The following is a 15,334-nucleotide window of genomic DNA, read 5'->3' on the forward strand; positions in this document are numbered from 1 at the left end:
TGTTTTATAGCTATGATATAAGCTATAGTAGTAGCTTTGATAGTGACAAAAGTAGCTATAATGAATTTGTGTTGCTCATTGCTTACCTATGATCGACGAGACTACTGATGATGACTTCAGACATATGTTCGTTATATTTTTAACAAAGTGGTGAACCTTAACTCTCGGTTTACTAACAAAGCAAGGGTAAAGGTTCTTCACAATGATTTTTACATATCATAAGCTGGAAGCAAAGAGGATGTCTAGTTCGAGCCCTGGTTGGATGGAAATATGGCTTGCACGAGGTTTCCACAAGGGGTGGAGGGAGAATATTTCTTCATGTACGCTTGTGTCATATCTCATATTGGGGCGAGGATCCCCTTTAATATCTTTGTGTCCGACATTTATAAAGTAGTCAATGTTGCCCCCTCACAACTTCACCCAAATAGTTGTGAAGTTTTTTTATTCATTTGTTTTTATTCCTATTTATGTATCTTTTCACTATCATCTTAGTAATTATTTTATGTTGAGAGAATATACCTTTTATTAGTGTTAGAATGGAAAGCTTACTTGGATGGGGCGAAACCAAAGAGAGGCAAGGTAAGGGCCATAATGAAAATAGTGTTCCATATGGGATGATGATTCATGTCCCTAATAAGAGGAAGCTAGAAAGCAAGATTTTTATGAGATGAAGTCCATCTAAGTTTCATGGTCAATTTCAAGATGTCCTATCCAACTTTTATTCTTTGATAAATGTCAAATTCAACTTGCAAGGGCATGTGACAAGAGAAAACATTATAAGTCATTTTGGACCATTACCATTGAACAAGCAACTTTCCTAAACTTCTAAAATGCATAACTCCCTCATGCCAAATCCAAATAAGGTCAAATTTGTGACCTAATTGAAGAGTATTAAAAGTTATGCAATGTTGGTTAAGAAACCATTTCCATTTGAAGCTCATAGCAAAAGTTATTCAAGGTTGAAGAAGTGGTCATTTGACTTGGTACTTAGAAAATTTTCAATTATGTTTGATTTCTCAAACTTCCACTTCAAAATGAATAATTATATAAGCTTCAATTGGAAAAGAGTTCAACATCAAAGTTGTTCCTCTTGATGTCACCTTTCCAAAAAGTCCAAGATCACTTCATTTGGACAAGATTTGAGGGACTTGCACATGGGTCCTTTCATAGGTTTATTTTGACAAGATTTGAATTTAATTGTCCATTTCCTTTTGCTTGCTTACATGTTAATGCTGCAGGATCCATTATGCACGAATTGGAGTGTGATAACATCATGAATTTGGCCAAAATCATTACCCATGCATCCATGCACCAAAGTTTCTAAAATTGGCAAAATTTCAAAGTGTGTGAAAAGCAACTTGCTAGGCTATATATACATGACCATTGTGATTAGAATGGGGTTCCCTTCTGCCCAAGCTTTGAACATTTGCATCCTTAGCCTCCATTAAAGGATAATCTTGAAGATTTCAATTGAAATCGGGTTTCAATTGAAATTAGGTTTCAATTCTCCTTCTGTTTTGAGATTGAAACTCCAAGATTCCAAGTCTTTCTTTGGTCCATTTCACTTCCTGCAAGCTTCTAGAGTCGAGCCAAGGCAAATTTGAAGCAAGATCAAGCTGAATTGAATCTACCAGAAGGTGATTTTTCTCAAACTTCTCTTCTTCGATTCTCCCTCATTTCTTAACTATTTTGCTTGATTATTGGTTATCTGAAATGCTACCAATGTAGGCAACAAGATTGAGTTGCTTTGAGGCCAAATCGAAGCAACTCAGATCATGAACCTAAAATTTCAAATCCATGTATCTTTCAATATACTTGGAATTGGATGAAATGGAGGACAGATTCGAGCTCCTGAGCTTTTCCTTTAAAAACATGTCCTTGGTTTTCATTTTTGTGATAGTGTTTGGTGGACCAGTCCGGTGAGGTCCACCGGAGAAGATGACCGGAGCTAAGGCTCTGGTGGTGCGTTGGCACCTTCCAAACCATCTTATCCTTTCAAAATGTTTTAATCTTGGCCCTTGGTTCTAATTACAACATGTGTGATGCATTGACTCAGGTTCACCATTGAACGCGCGCTTGGCTATCATATCTACCACCTCAATCCATGAGGGAGATCTGATGGCCCTTGTTTTTTTGTATTTTCTGAATTTCCATTTAATCTACTTATTTTATTTAATTCATAGAAATTTCATTTTTAATCCCAAAAATATGGGACTTTCACCAAAAATCTTTAAATATTTTCCTCTTCCATATTCTGAACTAAATCATTTTTTATGATTAACTTTGGTATTTTTCATGAATTAAATATTTTTTGTACATATTTTTAATTGATTTAAAATACTTCCTACTTTCTAAAAATTGTGAAATTTTTTGTCTAAGGTCCTTTGACCTTGTTTGACCTAGGATAAATCCGTTGGCCATTTATTTGGTGTTTTAAAGGGATTTGAGGTTTTATCCAATTTAAAATGCATTTTAATTCATTTTTAAATTGATTTTTAATTGATTAAATGTTTTAAAATTATGTTGAGCCATTTTTATGGTCTTGTGATGTTTGACTTTCTGTTTGGGCCTTGGTCATGGTTGATTTGACTTTTGTTTGATCAAAACCATTGGACTTGGGGGATTGATGAAATGCATATTTCATCTCCTAAAATGAATGGATGGTATTGATCAGACGAAATTCCTCCCATGATGAATTTGTGTTTCTACTTACCCTTCCCTCTTCTTTCTTCATCTTCATCCTTATTCTTCCTCATCTCCTCATATTGACCAATGAAATCTCTAATATCTAAATGCTAGTTGATTCATCAATGACCTTGTGTCAGATGAATCAATACAAGTTTGACTGAGATAGGTCCCTCCCATTTTCTTTTAGTGTGTGGTATGTTTTAGGAGTTTGGTTCTTTGTGCCAAATCTCTAACATGCATTAAAACCTATATTTTTATTGTCCGACCTCAGATACTTGTCACTTCTACATAAGTCCAATTACGATTGCTTAACATAGAACTAAATTTGACCCTCAAGGCATACCATTATAGTAAGTGAGATTGTAAGTCTCGCATTCTTCATGGTATTATGTGAAGGCTTGACCTTTTTTCCTTTCATGAGAGCTAGTGGCATACTTGTTGAATTATCGAAGTTAGAGCCCTTCTCATGGAAGATGTCTTGGTTCAAGGATTTATACTTGTGAATGAATGGTTGAGTGTTCTCCAAAGAATGACTTAATCAATTAAAACTCAACACTAACATTTAACTGACCATTGACTAACTCTTATTCATTATGCTTTTACTTTCAAGCCATTTATTTTATGCAATTTACATTTCAGTCATTTATCATTCATTTCCATTTACATTTCATGCAACTTGTTTATGTTTAAGTCGTTTTTCACTTTGCTCACTTGAGCCATATCTTATGATTGTACATATTTGTTTGTGTGTTTTGATTTTGTTTGTGGTCTTAGGACCCTAAAACACCTAATAACAACAAAAACCCTAAAAAATATTTGGTAGACTGTTGGGACTTAATCTGAACTCTTGGACTTAGGATTAGGCAACTTTCCCTGTGCTAAATGACTTGGCCAATGCCAACATATGAGACTGAGCTATCTTTGACAATGACTTTCATCTTATGCAAGACTTGGGATATCTTTGATTCATCTGCTACTTTGTCTCTGTGCTTAAATTGTCATTTTGTTATGGTCTATGTCTGATGTTTTGTTCTGAGTTGATCAAGGAGTATTTCATCTACTACATTGGAAGACACTGAAGACTACTAGCTATGGGAATGTTTGCTTGGATATGGTTATCTTTATTTTATGCCTTGATCTGTATGATGTCTGGATATTGCTCATTTCTTATTGCTTATTGTTTGATCAAAGTCCAAAGGAAAATGGATTTCTATATGACATTCTTGTCGGTTGGATTGCATCCCATTGGTCAGATCTTTTCAACTTTTAACTTTTAATTTTTTTGCTTAGGGTAGCCCCTTCATCTACTCCCACTTCTTTAATTTCAAAATCTCTCCCTCTTTTCAAAAACTTTCTTTTCTTGTGATTTAAAACTTAGATATGTTTTAATGATTAGAAACTTTGTCCTTATGCCAATGAATTTTAAAACTTTTTCTTAATCAAATTTGTAAATAAACTTAACCATATTGACTTAAATTTCAAAAGACAAAAACAACTAACAACCTCATTCCAATCTTTAGCCTTTTTGTGCCCTTTCATTTAAACCTTTGCTAAAATCAACTCACCAACCTATTTAAATTTTTTACCATGAACTACGAGGTTTTGATCCCTCATTTTTTATGTTGGTATGTAGGCACAAGACCGAAGGTCTTGTCAAACACAAAAATATATTTAATAAATTCTTTTCCCATCCCCACATTTTATATTTTATCAAACATCATTTATACCCAAAAACATATGCACACAAAAAAGGGCTCCCTAGGAGTTCCTAGGGCACTTTGGGTGCTAACACCTTCCCTCTTGTAACCAACCCCCTTACCTGTAATCTCTGGCATTTTATTAGTTTTGATTTGAAAACTTCTTATCCTTGGGTTTTTTTCGTACTTTTCTCTTTTCCTTTGGAAACATTAAAAGCGCGGTGGTGACTCTGGTTTTATTGACATCAAGTTTATCCATAGTTTGATGGTCATGAATTTACCTCTACAGTCATGAAACTGAATGAAGCTCAGGTCTAGATGGCACCTATCATTCGGTATTTAATTCAGAATGAACTACTTGAAAAGGAAAGAGAAGCCAAACGTATTAGAAGAATATTCGCGAGATACCTCATTATGGCTGATCACCTTTATAAAATGGATAGAGAGGCTCATATGTTTAGGTGCATCTCGGAGGAAGACGCAATTTTTTTTCATGAAGGAGTCTGCGGCAGTCACATCGGAGGAAGGGCATTGTATGGAAAGATATTGTGAGTAGGATACTATTGGTTGAACATGTTTCAGGATTGTTCGGAGTTTGTAAGCAAGTGTGAAAAGTGTCAGATGTTTTCTCTTTTTATTCAATCACCCGCAAAAGCGTTGCATTCAATGTTCTCACCATGGCCATTTTATCAACGGGGGGAAGATATCTTGGGTCCATTTCCCATGGCATATGAACAATTAAAATTCTTAATAGTGGTTGTTGATTACTTCACAAAATGGGTGGAGGCAGAAGTCATGTCACGCATCATAGTAGAAAGGGTACGCCGATTTTACTGGCGAAATATAATTTTCCGCTTTGGTCTGCCTAGAGTTATCATATCTGAAAATAATGCTCAATTCGCTAGTACCTCAGTTGTTGAATTTTGCAAAGACCTGGTAATATAAAATCGATTCATCTCGGTAAAGCATCCTCAAGCCAACAGTCAGGCGAAAGCAGCAAATAAAATCATTTTATCGGGAATGAAGAAAAAGTTAGACGAAGCCAAAGGATTATGGGTTGAGTACCTGCATGAAATTTTATGGTCTTACCACACCACACTATATTCAACTACCCGAGAGACTCCACTCAAGATGGTTTATGGTGCGAATATGATGATACCAATTGAAATGAACACACCGACATGGAGGCGTTTGGCTTTTAATGAAAGCATCAACTCGGAAGGCTTGGATGTTTCGACAAATTTGTTGGATGAAGTAAAGGAAACGACTCACGTAAGATAATTTGCTACTAATTTAAACATCATGATGGTCGTCCCTCTTGAGATTCCAATGTCTCTTTCTGATTCTTCATCTCTACAAGATGCTTGGTTAACTCATCTACCTGGAGGGTACGAGCTTTCAAATCATCCTTCAACTGGTTTATGTCTTAAGTAAGACGAGTCACATTCTGTTTATGGGCACTGCCTACTTCAAAAAGACCCCAGGTCATAACTGCACACCTCATCAAAGAAGCCTCAAGATTTTGTGTCAACTGCTGAGCACCTATTGACTTCACCTTCTCAACGTCCTCGATCGCATTCATATGATCGTAGAGATATCCCAAGTCGTCAAAACTATTAGACAAAAACTTGAATTTGGAGGATGAGTTAGTTTGGTGACTGTTGCCTGAATCATGCATCAGGGTGGTGATAGCCAAGTTGGCTTGGATGACATCATCATTCATTAAGGTCTTCATTCTCTTTAGAGAGTTTGGTTTAGGATCCCTAGAGGGAAGAATGGAGGTAGCCGTGGCTCGGATGCGGTGGGAGTTTCTTTGATAACTTCCATTTTCTTACTATTAAGAGTCCGAGTTTGAATACTCGTCAGATCACTCTTAGAAGGTGACTGATCCCTACGCCTTGCTCTAGCTTTAACCATCAACTTCTTTTGCTCAGAAAGCTTGAGGTTTGTCATTTTTTCTGAAAGGGGAAGGCATAAGAAGAAATCAGAAAAACATGAGGATTAATAAGGTTGTTAAGAAGCAATAAATAAGTGCATATAAGCATTACCCAAGAAATTATAAATTTGTTCTGAGTCTTCAGCCATATGTACTCAATCTTTAACTTTAATTACCTGGAAGGCATCCAAAACGACCAAAGATTGGACTTCAAGAGTGTTCAACTTGTCATAGTCGAAGCCGAAGACCGACAACAGATTATCCGACCAATAAATCGGGAATCGATAGCTCCCGTCTAGCGTATACATGACCTAGGGACATCTTTTTCCGTTATTCACTCAAAGGAACTTGTCTTTAAAACCCTTATAATTGGTGGTATAAGCTTGTAGTAATCTTTTTCTCGGAATTCCGCTAAGGGAAACCCAGTCTCCTTTTTCTGCCCCTTTCAACTTGAAAAATGAAAAGAACAATCCTAACGTAGGCGCTATGTCCATTGTGTCACAAGCAATTTTAAAAGTTTTGATAAAACCCGAACCATTTGAACGTAACTGAGAAGGGGCTATATTTAGGATTTTTAGGAGATCGGACTCAAAGTCAATAAACGGGATGCAGATTTTAAAGTCCCCAATCACTCCTTAATAGAAATAGAAGTATTCATCACACATTCCTTTGGGTCGAGTAAGGCAAAACACTCTCACCATCTACACAAGGGGCTAGTATAACATATTCGTCATTTCCGGTTGAAGAGACTGAGGTATTTGAACAAAGCTTCGAGATATAGCTTTCGTCAATGATGATATGGTTGTAACCTAGAACTTATTTATCTATGAAGGATCATGTAACCTCCATTTGAGTGTCCAAAAAACACGAGGATGAAGACTCTGAGTCAGTGTTACTAACAGGTGAAGGGATTTCACCATAAACTTCTCTAATAATCCGATCAAAATCCATTCGACTCAAATAAGCCTTACACTCCTGCATACAAGCATTCCAAATCCTATTTTATCACTAACAGTAAGGGAAATCGAACATTCTCCCGAGTAAATGTAGTTTCGTATTGAAGACATAATGAAAGAACAAAAAGAGTGAACAAAGAAAAAGAAAATGATACCTGAGGCTTAAGATAACAAATGAATCGAGTAAGGGATGAAGAAGAAATATGTCCGCAAACACTAGTTTTGGTAAATAAACAAAATGAAGAAACAAAGTCCTTTAAAAAAACAAGTTGTAACGGTCAAGAATACATATAAAAAAAGAGCAATGATGACAAGTGAGAGTTTCCATAAAAACCATCATGATTAGAAAAGAGAGAGATTTGTCATCATTAGGATGGATGACACCTCAATGATTTACCGAGTAGGAGGTCAGTATAGGGAATAGGGAATTCCGAGATTATATTGACCGGACACTTCAATCCAAATAGGACCTTGTGATCGGGGGGCTTATGTACATCCCATAATTCCTTGAGGTTGAGCTTTTTAGAAGCGAGTAAGAAGAGACAAGAAGGCTGAGTATCCATAGCCTTGCACAAATCGGAACCCAGTTAGGGTTCAATTAAACACATGGTAGGCACGTTTGAGTCGATCTCGCGCTATCATTGAAGAACCAAGTTGGATCTGACGTCGGTGTTAGGGACCATATGAACCGTCACAATGAACGATTATGAAACGTCTCCATAACGGCTGGAGGTTACAAAAGTTTAGGGAAAAGACGTTATATGATGATTATGGAAGACGACGGGCGTTATTCCAAGTTTTCTTAATGAGGAATATGAAGAATCACCCTTTGAAAGACCATTAATGGTGGAGGAGGTATAAAAGGAGACTTCCTCCAAGTGAAAGAGGGGGATAACGCCCTAAAAAAACCTTTACAAACACTTAACTAATCATTTAAGGCTCTTTCTGACTCACGTCAGAAAAGTCAACCTTTTAGTATTTTTTAGCAAGAACATGACTGAATTGCAAAAATGTGACACGGATAAAACAAGACAAAATTAAAATATACAGAAATGAAGACCTATGTGATACATCCCACAACCATAATAACAACTATCTAGATTCACATCAGTCATTAACGTCATCAATGAGACATTAAGATTTTATTTACATTTGCACCTAAAGAACGAGATATGCTTTCCGTAAAAGAAGTTGAGTGTTGTAACATGTTCAATGATAAGGATGATGCAATCTCTTTTGATTTTCTTTGAGAAGATGAAAAAAAATTAAACTTATGTTATAAGGTTTGTATGAAATGGAGAAATCGAGTATTTGTAAAATTTAAAAATATAAAAAACATTTAAAATATAAATAGAATATGTTTAATAGATTATATTTAAAGAAATCAATATTTTGAAAAAATTTCATCATTGTCATTATTGCACCCATATGACGATTAGGTAAGACATGAAGATGAGGTTAAAACACGTGTTCCTGCGTGCAGGACAACACAAACATTAGACAAAGCATTAAATAAGAACACTTATTTCACATCTCTACTATTTTGTGGTACTCGTGGTTGATGGCAAACTCTAGCTAACGGTGAAGTTTATCGCTCTTGCTTACTCTTGGTTAAAAGCTTTCCTTCTTTACCCCATTGTTCATCGTGTTGTAAACCAAAAACGGAAAACCATAACTGAACACACTCTTTCCTATACTCCTATTATTATCTTTTATCTTCAATGGAACACCAACATGAACAAGAGCTACTACCACCTCTAGTAGCCATGGTTTCAAGTCCAGGAATGGGACATCTCATTCCAATGATTGAATTCGCAAAACGACTCACTAACCACCACAACCTCCCCGTCATTTTCATCATCCCCTCCGATGCTCCACCCTCAAAGGCTCAAACCACCGTACTCTCCTCCCTTCCACATGGCATTTCCCACATCTTTCTACCTCCAGTCACCCTCTCCGACCTCCCACCCAACACCAAACCTGAACCACTCATGACAATCACCGTCCTCCGTTCTCTTCCTTCTCTCCATCAAACCCTACTCTCTCTCATGACCTCCCACCGTCTCTCCGCTCTCATCGTCGATCTCTTTAGTACCGACGCAATTGACACCGCTACCGAACTCGATATCCCTTCGTATATGTTCTTCCCCACCACCGCAAATAACTTGTCTCTTGTCTTTTATCTTCCCCAACTCGACCAAAAGTGTCAGTCGGAGTTTAGGGATATCCATGAACCGCTTAACATCCCTGGATGTTACGCGGTTCACGGAAAAGACTTCGCAACCCCGCTTCAGGATAGAACCAATGAAGCCTATAAATGTTTCCTCCACCACGCGAAAAGATACAGGTTGGCTAAGGGCATAATAGTGAATAGTTTTTTTGAGCTTGAACCGGAGGCTTTCATCTTTTTACAAAAGAATGACCCGGTGGTTTATTCGGTTGGTCCGTTGGTGAATCAAGACACTATTGTTGATGAATCTGAATTTAAAGTGGGTTTGAAATGGTTGGATGAGCAGCCACATGAAAGTGTTCTATTTGTTTGTTTTGGGAGCGGTGGAACCCATACTAGTGCTCAAACGGATGAACTTGCTTTTGGATTGGAAATGAGTGAACAAAGATTTTTGTGGGTTTTGAGGTGTCCAAATGATAAAGTTGAGAATGATTCAACTTTTATTGCTGATAGTAATGTTGACCCGTTTGATTTTTTACCAAATGGTTTTGTGGAGAGGACTAAAGGGAGAGGTTTAGTGGTTCCATATTGGGCACCACAAGCTCAAATTTTGAGCCATGTCTCAATTGGGGGGTTTGTGTGTCATTGTGGTTGGAACTCAATTCTTGAGAGTATGGTGAATGGTGTGCCTTTGATTGCATGGCCACTTTATGCAGAGCAAAAGATGAATGCCATTTTGGTTAGTGAAGAGATTAAAGTCGGTATTAGAGTAAATGTTGGTGAGGATGGGTTGATTGAAAGGGAGGAAATTGCAAGTGTTGTGAAGAGGTTGATGGAGGGTGAGGATGGAAAGAAAGTTCGTAATAATATGATGGATCTCAAAGAGGTAGGTGCTAATGCTCTAAAGGAAAATGGGTCTTCAACAAAAGCAAATATATGAATTGGCTCTCAAATGGAAATGTGTAGCAATATCAAATTGAGAGGTTTCCTTTCATTTGTTGTGCCTTTGTAATCTTGTTTTTTTACTGTTAGATTTGTTATGCAAGTTTAGTTTCTTGGTTGTTACGTTAAGTTGCTTAACCAACTTATCATTGGACTCTACATATAATGAGATCCATCTTTATATTTGAATCATGTAAGTTTTATCTTGTTTAACTCTAATGAGAATGAGTGCCTTGTGTTGCAAGTTATCACATTAATACGGTATGACGAGTAATTTCCGCCTCCATTCCCTTTCTTCTCTTTCACCTACTCGGATTTTTTTTCTGTTTCTTCTCCTCTTATCTAATGGCTCTTGTCAATTATGGAAAATTTTCTACAAACTCATATAATTCATATTACCTTCATTCTAATGAGAACCTGGTGCTCATTCTTGTTTCTCCACCTTTGGACAACAAGAATAATCATTCTTGGGTTAGATTTATGCATATTGCATTGATTTCCAAGAACAATCAGAAGTTCATTGATAGCACTCTCTCTAAACCTAACATCATTGACCCCTTATTTTCTTCATGGATTAGGTGCAACACCATGGTTTTTGCTTGGCTTCAACGTTCTATCAGTGAAACCATTGCAAGATCGATTCTTTAGATTGATTATGCATCGGGTGTTTGGTTGAATCTTAAGACTAGGTTCTCTCAGAGTGATATCTTTCGTATCTCAAACATTCAAGAAGAACTCCATAAGATTCAGAGGGGTTCTATTGATGCTTTAGATTACTTCTCCAAGATGAAGGTCCTTTGGGATGAATTGGAAAACTATCGACCTATTCCCCACTACAGATGCTCCATTCAGTGTAGTTGCAATGCCATCACTTCCTTGCAGGTGTATAGAGATCAAGATTATTTCATACGTTTTCTCAAAACGCTCAATGAAAATTTCAATGCCACAAAATCTCAAATAATGTTTATCAACCCTTTACATACTATAGACATAGTTTGTTCTATGATCATTCAACAAGAAAGAAAGTTTTTTCTTCATATCCTTGATTTTCCTCCTACTCATACTTTAGATCCTACTATTGCATCTTCTTTCTTTATGGCTAATTCTTTTCAAGACAAGCGTAAGTGGAAATGGAATGGTCCTCCTAAAGGCACAATTCAGGCCTGTACTCATTGTGGTAGAACAAACCACACGGTTGACATTTGCTTTGTCAAGCATTTATATCCTTCAGGATTCAAGAACAATGGCAAAACACCTCAACCTAGTGCTTATGATGTTTCTAAGGCTAATAATGACTCTTCTATTGAAGGAACTTCAAATTCCAAGACCTTTGATTTTACTCAAGATCAATACCACAGTCTACTTGGCTTGCTGCAACAATCTCAACCACATTTTACCTTACAGCTAATGTTATTTCTAGCAAACCTCTTTCTTTGACATCTAATTCATCTCCTCCTGGTGGTAAGCACCCTAACCTCTAGATTTTGAACACTAGTGTCATTGATAATATTACCTTTACCCTCACTTCTTTTATCTCTTATCACACCATATCCCCTATTTTTGACTTATTACCTAATGGTACTCATGTCATTACTCATATTACTGGCATCATGATTTGTATATACCTTCATTTCATGTAAATTTCATATCTATTCCTAAGCTTGCTCTGTCTAATAACGGTTTTGTGCAATTTACCTATGATTCCTACCATATATTGCAGAACATTACCAAGACAACAATTGGTATAACTAAACTTTTCAAGGGACTTTATGTCATAGACTCTACACATGTTATGAATGATTCATCTACTTGTAATACCGCTTCTACTACAAATTCTCTTGTAAGGCATTATAAACTAGGCCACACTTATAATAGCTTGCATGCCATTTCAAAATTGTTTCCGTCTATATTAAATAAAAATACTTGGTCTCCTTGTGACTCTTGTTATTATGCTAACAAATGAGATTATATTTTCCTTTAAGCATTTTTACTTCTAATGCTCCATTTGAATTAATGCATGGTGACCTTTGGGGTCTCTTTTCCACTTTATCCCTCTTAGGTCACAAATATTTCCTCATTTTGGCAGATGATTTCAGTAGATTTACATGGATTATGTTTCTTGAAACCTAAGGATGAAACTAAAACAAATATCATTAACTTTGTTTCCTACATAGAAAATCAGTTTCACAACACTTTGATATGTTTTAGAACAAATAATGATTCTGAGTTATTTATGCATTCTTTTTTTGAATCTAAAGGTATCCTTCATCAAAAATATATTTTTTAAACTCCATGGCATAATGGTGTGGTGGAGAGAAAACACAAACACATCCTGAACATGGCCATATCTCTCTCTTTCCAAGTCGTCCTTCCCATTAACATGTGGACTTTTTCCACACAACATGTCGTTCGCTCATCAATAGAATCCCTACATGTCTTCTTAAATATAAGAGTCCTTATGAGATGTTATATCAAGAACCACCCTTCATCGTTCACCTCAAAGTTTTTGGTTGCATCTGCTATGCGTATTCCCTTCTAGCTCATAGAAGTAAATTTTATGCTAGAGCTAGAAATTTCATATTCCTTAGTTTTAAAGATGGCACCAAGGGTTACATCCTATATAACCTTAATTCTCATAGCATCTTTGTCTCTATACATGTTATGTTATATGAAACACGTTTTCCTTTTAAGACACGTGAATCTACCTCCTCATCACCTCTTCCTGAACAAGATCCTTCTTAGGTCCCTCATTTTTTAGATGATACTCTTGAAACTACATCTGTGCCTTCCCATATTGAATATATACTTAACCTTTCACATGACCAACCAAATACTCCCTTTCCCATCTATTCAAACCTTGATCCCATAGGTGCTCCTCTTGAACCTACCACATATGCTCCTTCTGAACCTATCACAGATGGCCTTCCAAAACCTCTTGTTCCTACTGATATCCCTACTTCTTCTTTATTTGAGAAAATCTATTATAATTTTAATATAACCCTCTTATCTGTATGATTTTCATCGTAGTTATGTTTTACATAATACTCATGTTTCTCATAATCACACTACATATCCCATATCATATGTCATTTCTTATAAATATTATACTCCTTCATATCAAGCCTTTTGTTGTTCTATATCCACTCACATTGAACCAAAAACATATAAACAAGCCTCTCATTATGATTGTTAGGAACACGCCATGGAAACTATGTTACTTGCCCTTGATCAAAATCATACTTGGTCTTTTGTTGATCTTCCATCAAAAGTAAGAGAATTATTGGCTGCATGTGGGTTTAAAAAGTCAAACATATAGAAGATGGCACCATTGAAAGACATAAAGCCAGACTAGTTGCCAAAGGCTACACTCAGCTAGAAGGAGTTGATTTCTTTGATACTTTCTCTCTTGTTACCAAACTTACAATATTCAGAGTTCTTCTTGCTTTGGCTGCCATCAAGCATTGGCATCTCCGAAAGTTAGATGTCAACAATGCTTTCTTACATGGTGATTTGAATGAAGAAGTGTACATGGCTCTACCTCCTGGTCATCCTGCTTCTCATTCCTCTCTTCCTCAAATTTGTAAACTACACAAATCTATATATGGCTTGTAACAAGGAAGCATGCAATGGTATTCAAAACACTCTCAACCACTTCTTGCTTTAGGATATATACAATAAGAAGCTTCACATTCCCTCTACATCAAGTATGATAACATTTCCTTCATAACACTTTTGGTTTATGTAGATTACATAGTGCTTGTAGGCAATTGTTTACCTGAGATTCTTCATGTCATATCTTTTCTTGGAAACCAGTTTTGCATCAAAGACCTTGGTAACCTCATTTTTTTATTGGACTTGAGATTTCAAGATCAGAGGAAGGCGTCATTGTCAATATGAGAAAATATACCCCTGAACTCCTTCAGGAAATTGGTTACTTAGGAGCCAAGCCATAACATATTCATACAAATCCCACAACCAAACTCTCTCAGCGTGAAGGCACTCCCCTAGAAGATGCTACTTTATATAGAAGACTCATTGGAAGATTTCTCTATCTCACTCATACCAGACCAAATATTTCATTCTTTGTCCAACATTTGAGTCAGTTTCTATCCAAACCTTTGACACCTAATTTTAATGCTGCCATAAACATTCTCAGATACCTCAAATCCTCATTGGGTAAAGGTATCTTCTTCTCTAGCACAACTCTTGTCAAACTCCATGGTTTTGCTGATTCTAATTGGGCAAGATGCCCTGATTCTCGAAAATCCATCACTGGCTACTGTGTTTTCCTTGGCACTTCACTCATTTAATGGAAATCCAAAAAGCAAAACATTGTGTCTAGATATTCAATTGAGACAGAATATCAAGCTCTCACATCCTTGACTTGTGAACTTTATGAAGGAGAAAAGGGATCCAAAATGCAGCGAAATTTAAAAAAATTCTCCTTTAGTGAACCTATTGTGGCGATTGTAACCTTTGATGCAGGTCTACAAAGCGATCACGAACATTGAACGATGACAATGCCTCTACTCAGTCCACACGAACGGATTCCTTCGATCTCAGTGCTAGCTGCTACGAATGAAGGCTTTGAGTGAGAGAGAGAGAGAAATGAAATTGCAACTGCACAAATGCTTCTGCACAAGGGTTCTATTTATAGAACCACTTGTGTGGGCTGCAAGCTAAAAAGCCCACTTAAGTGTATGTGGCCCATATCTTATTATATGCCAAAATCACTTAAGCACATGGTACCTTACCATATTTCGTATTCTACTTAAGTACACTGTACCTTACGATGTTCTACAATTCACTTAAGTGCACTGTACCTTATGGTGTTCCTTAGTTACTCTATCTCTCATTAATCTGTCCTTTTGTGTGTGACCCTGTAGGATTTCACGGCATTGACAATTATATTAAATCACGTATTTAACATAATAAATAGTGAGCG

General features: G+C 36.5%; 1 protein-coding gene across 1 annotated transcript; it reads left to right on the forward strand.

Annotated features, from left to right (window-relative positions):
* The first annotated feature begins 8,677 nt into the window (after nt 1–8,677).
* Nucleotides 8,678–10,633, forward strand: LOC127076061 (hydroquinone glucosyltransferase). Its single transcript, XM_051017610.1, has one exon. The coding sequence runs from the start codon at nt 8,999–9,001 to the stop codon at nt 10,385–10,387; it is 1,389 nt and encodes a 462-aa protein (XP_050873567.1). The 5' UTR covers nt 8,678–8,998; the 3' UTR covers nt 10,388–10,633.
* Nucleotides 10,634–15,334: the final 4,701 nt, after the last annotated feature.

This window comes from Lathyrus oleraceus, chromosome 4 (assembly GCF_024323335.1).
Source record: "Lathyrus oleraceus cultivar Zhongwan6 chromosome 4, CAAS_Psat_ZW6_1.0, whole genome shotgun sequence".
Taxonomy (NCBI): domain Eukaryota; kingdom Viridiplantae; phylum Streptophyta; class Magnoliopsida; order Fabales; family Fabaceae; genus Lathyrus; species Lathyrus oleraceus.

What these genes read in the sequence shown, in the direction of transcription:
- LOC127076061 (XM_051017610.1), top strand. Translation starts at nt 8,999, where the DNA reads ATGGAACACCAACATGAACAAGAGCTACTACCACCTCTAGTAGCCATG.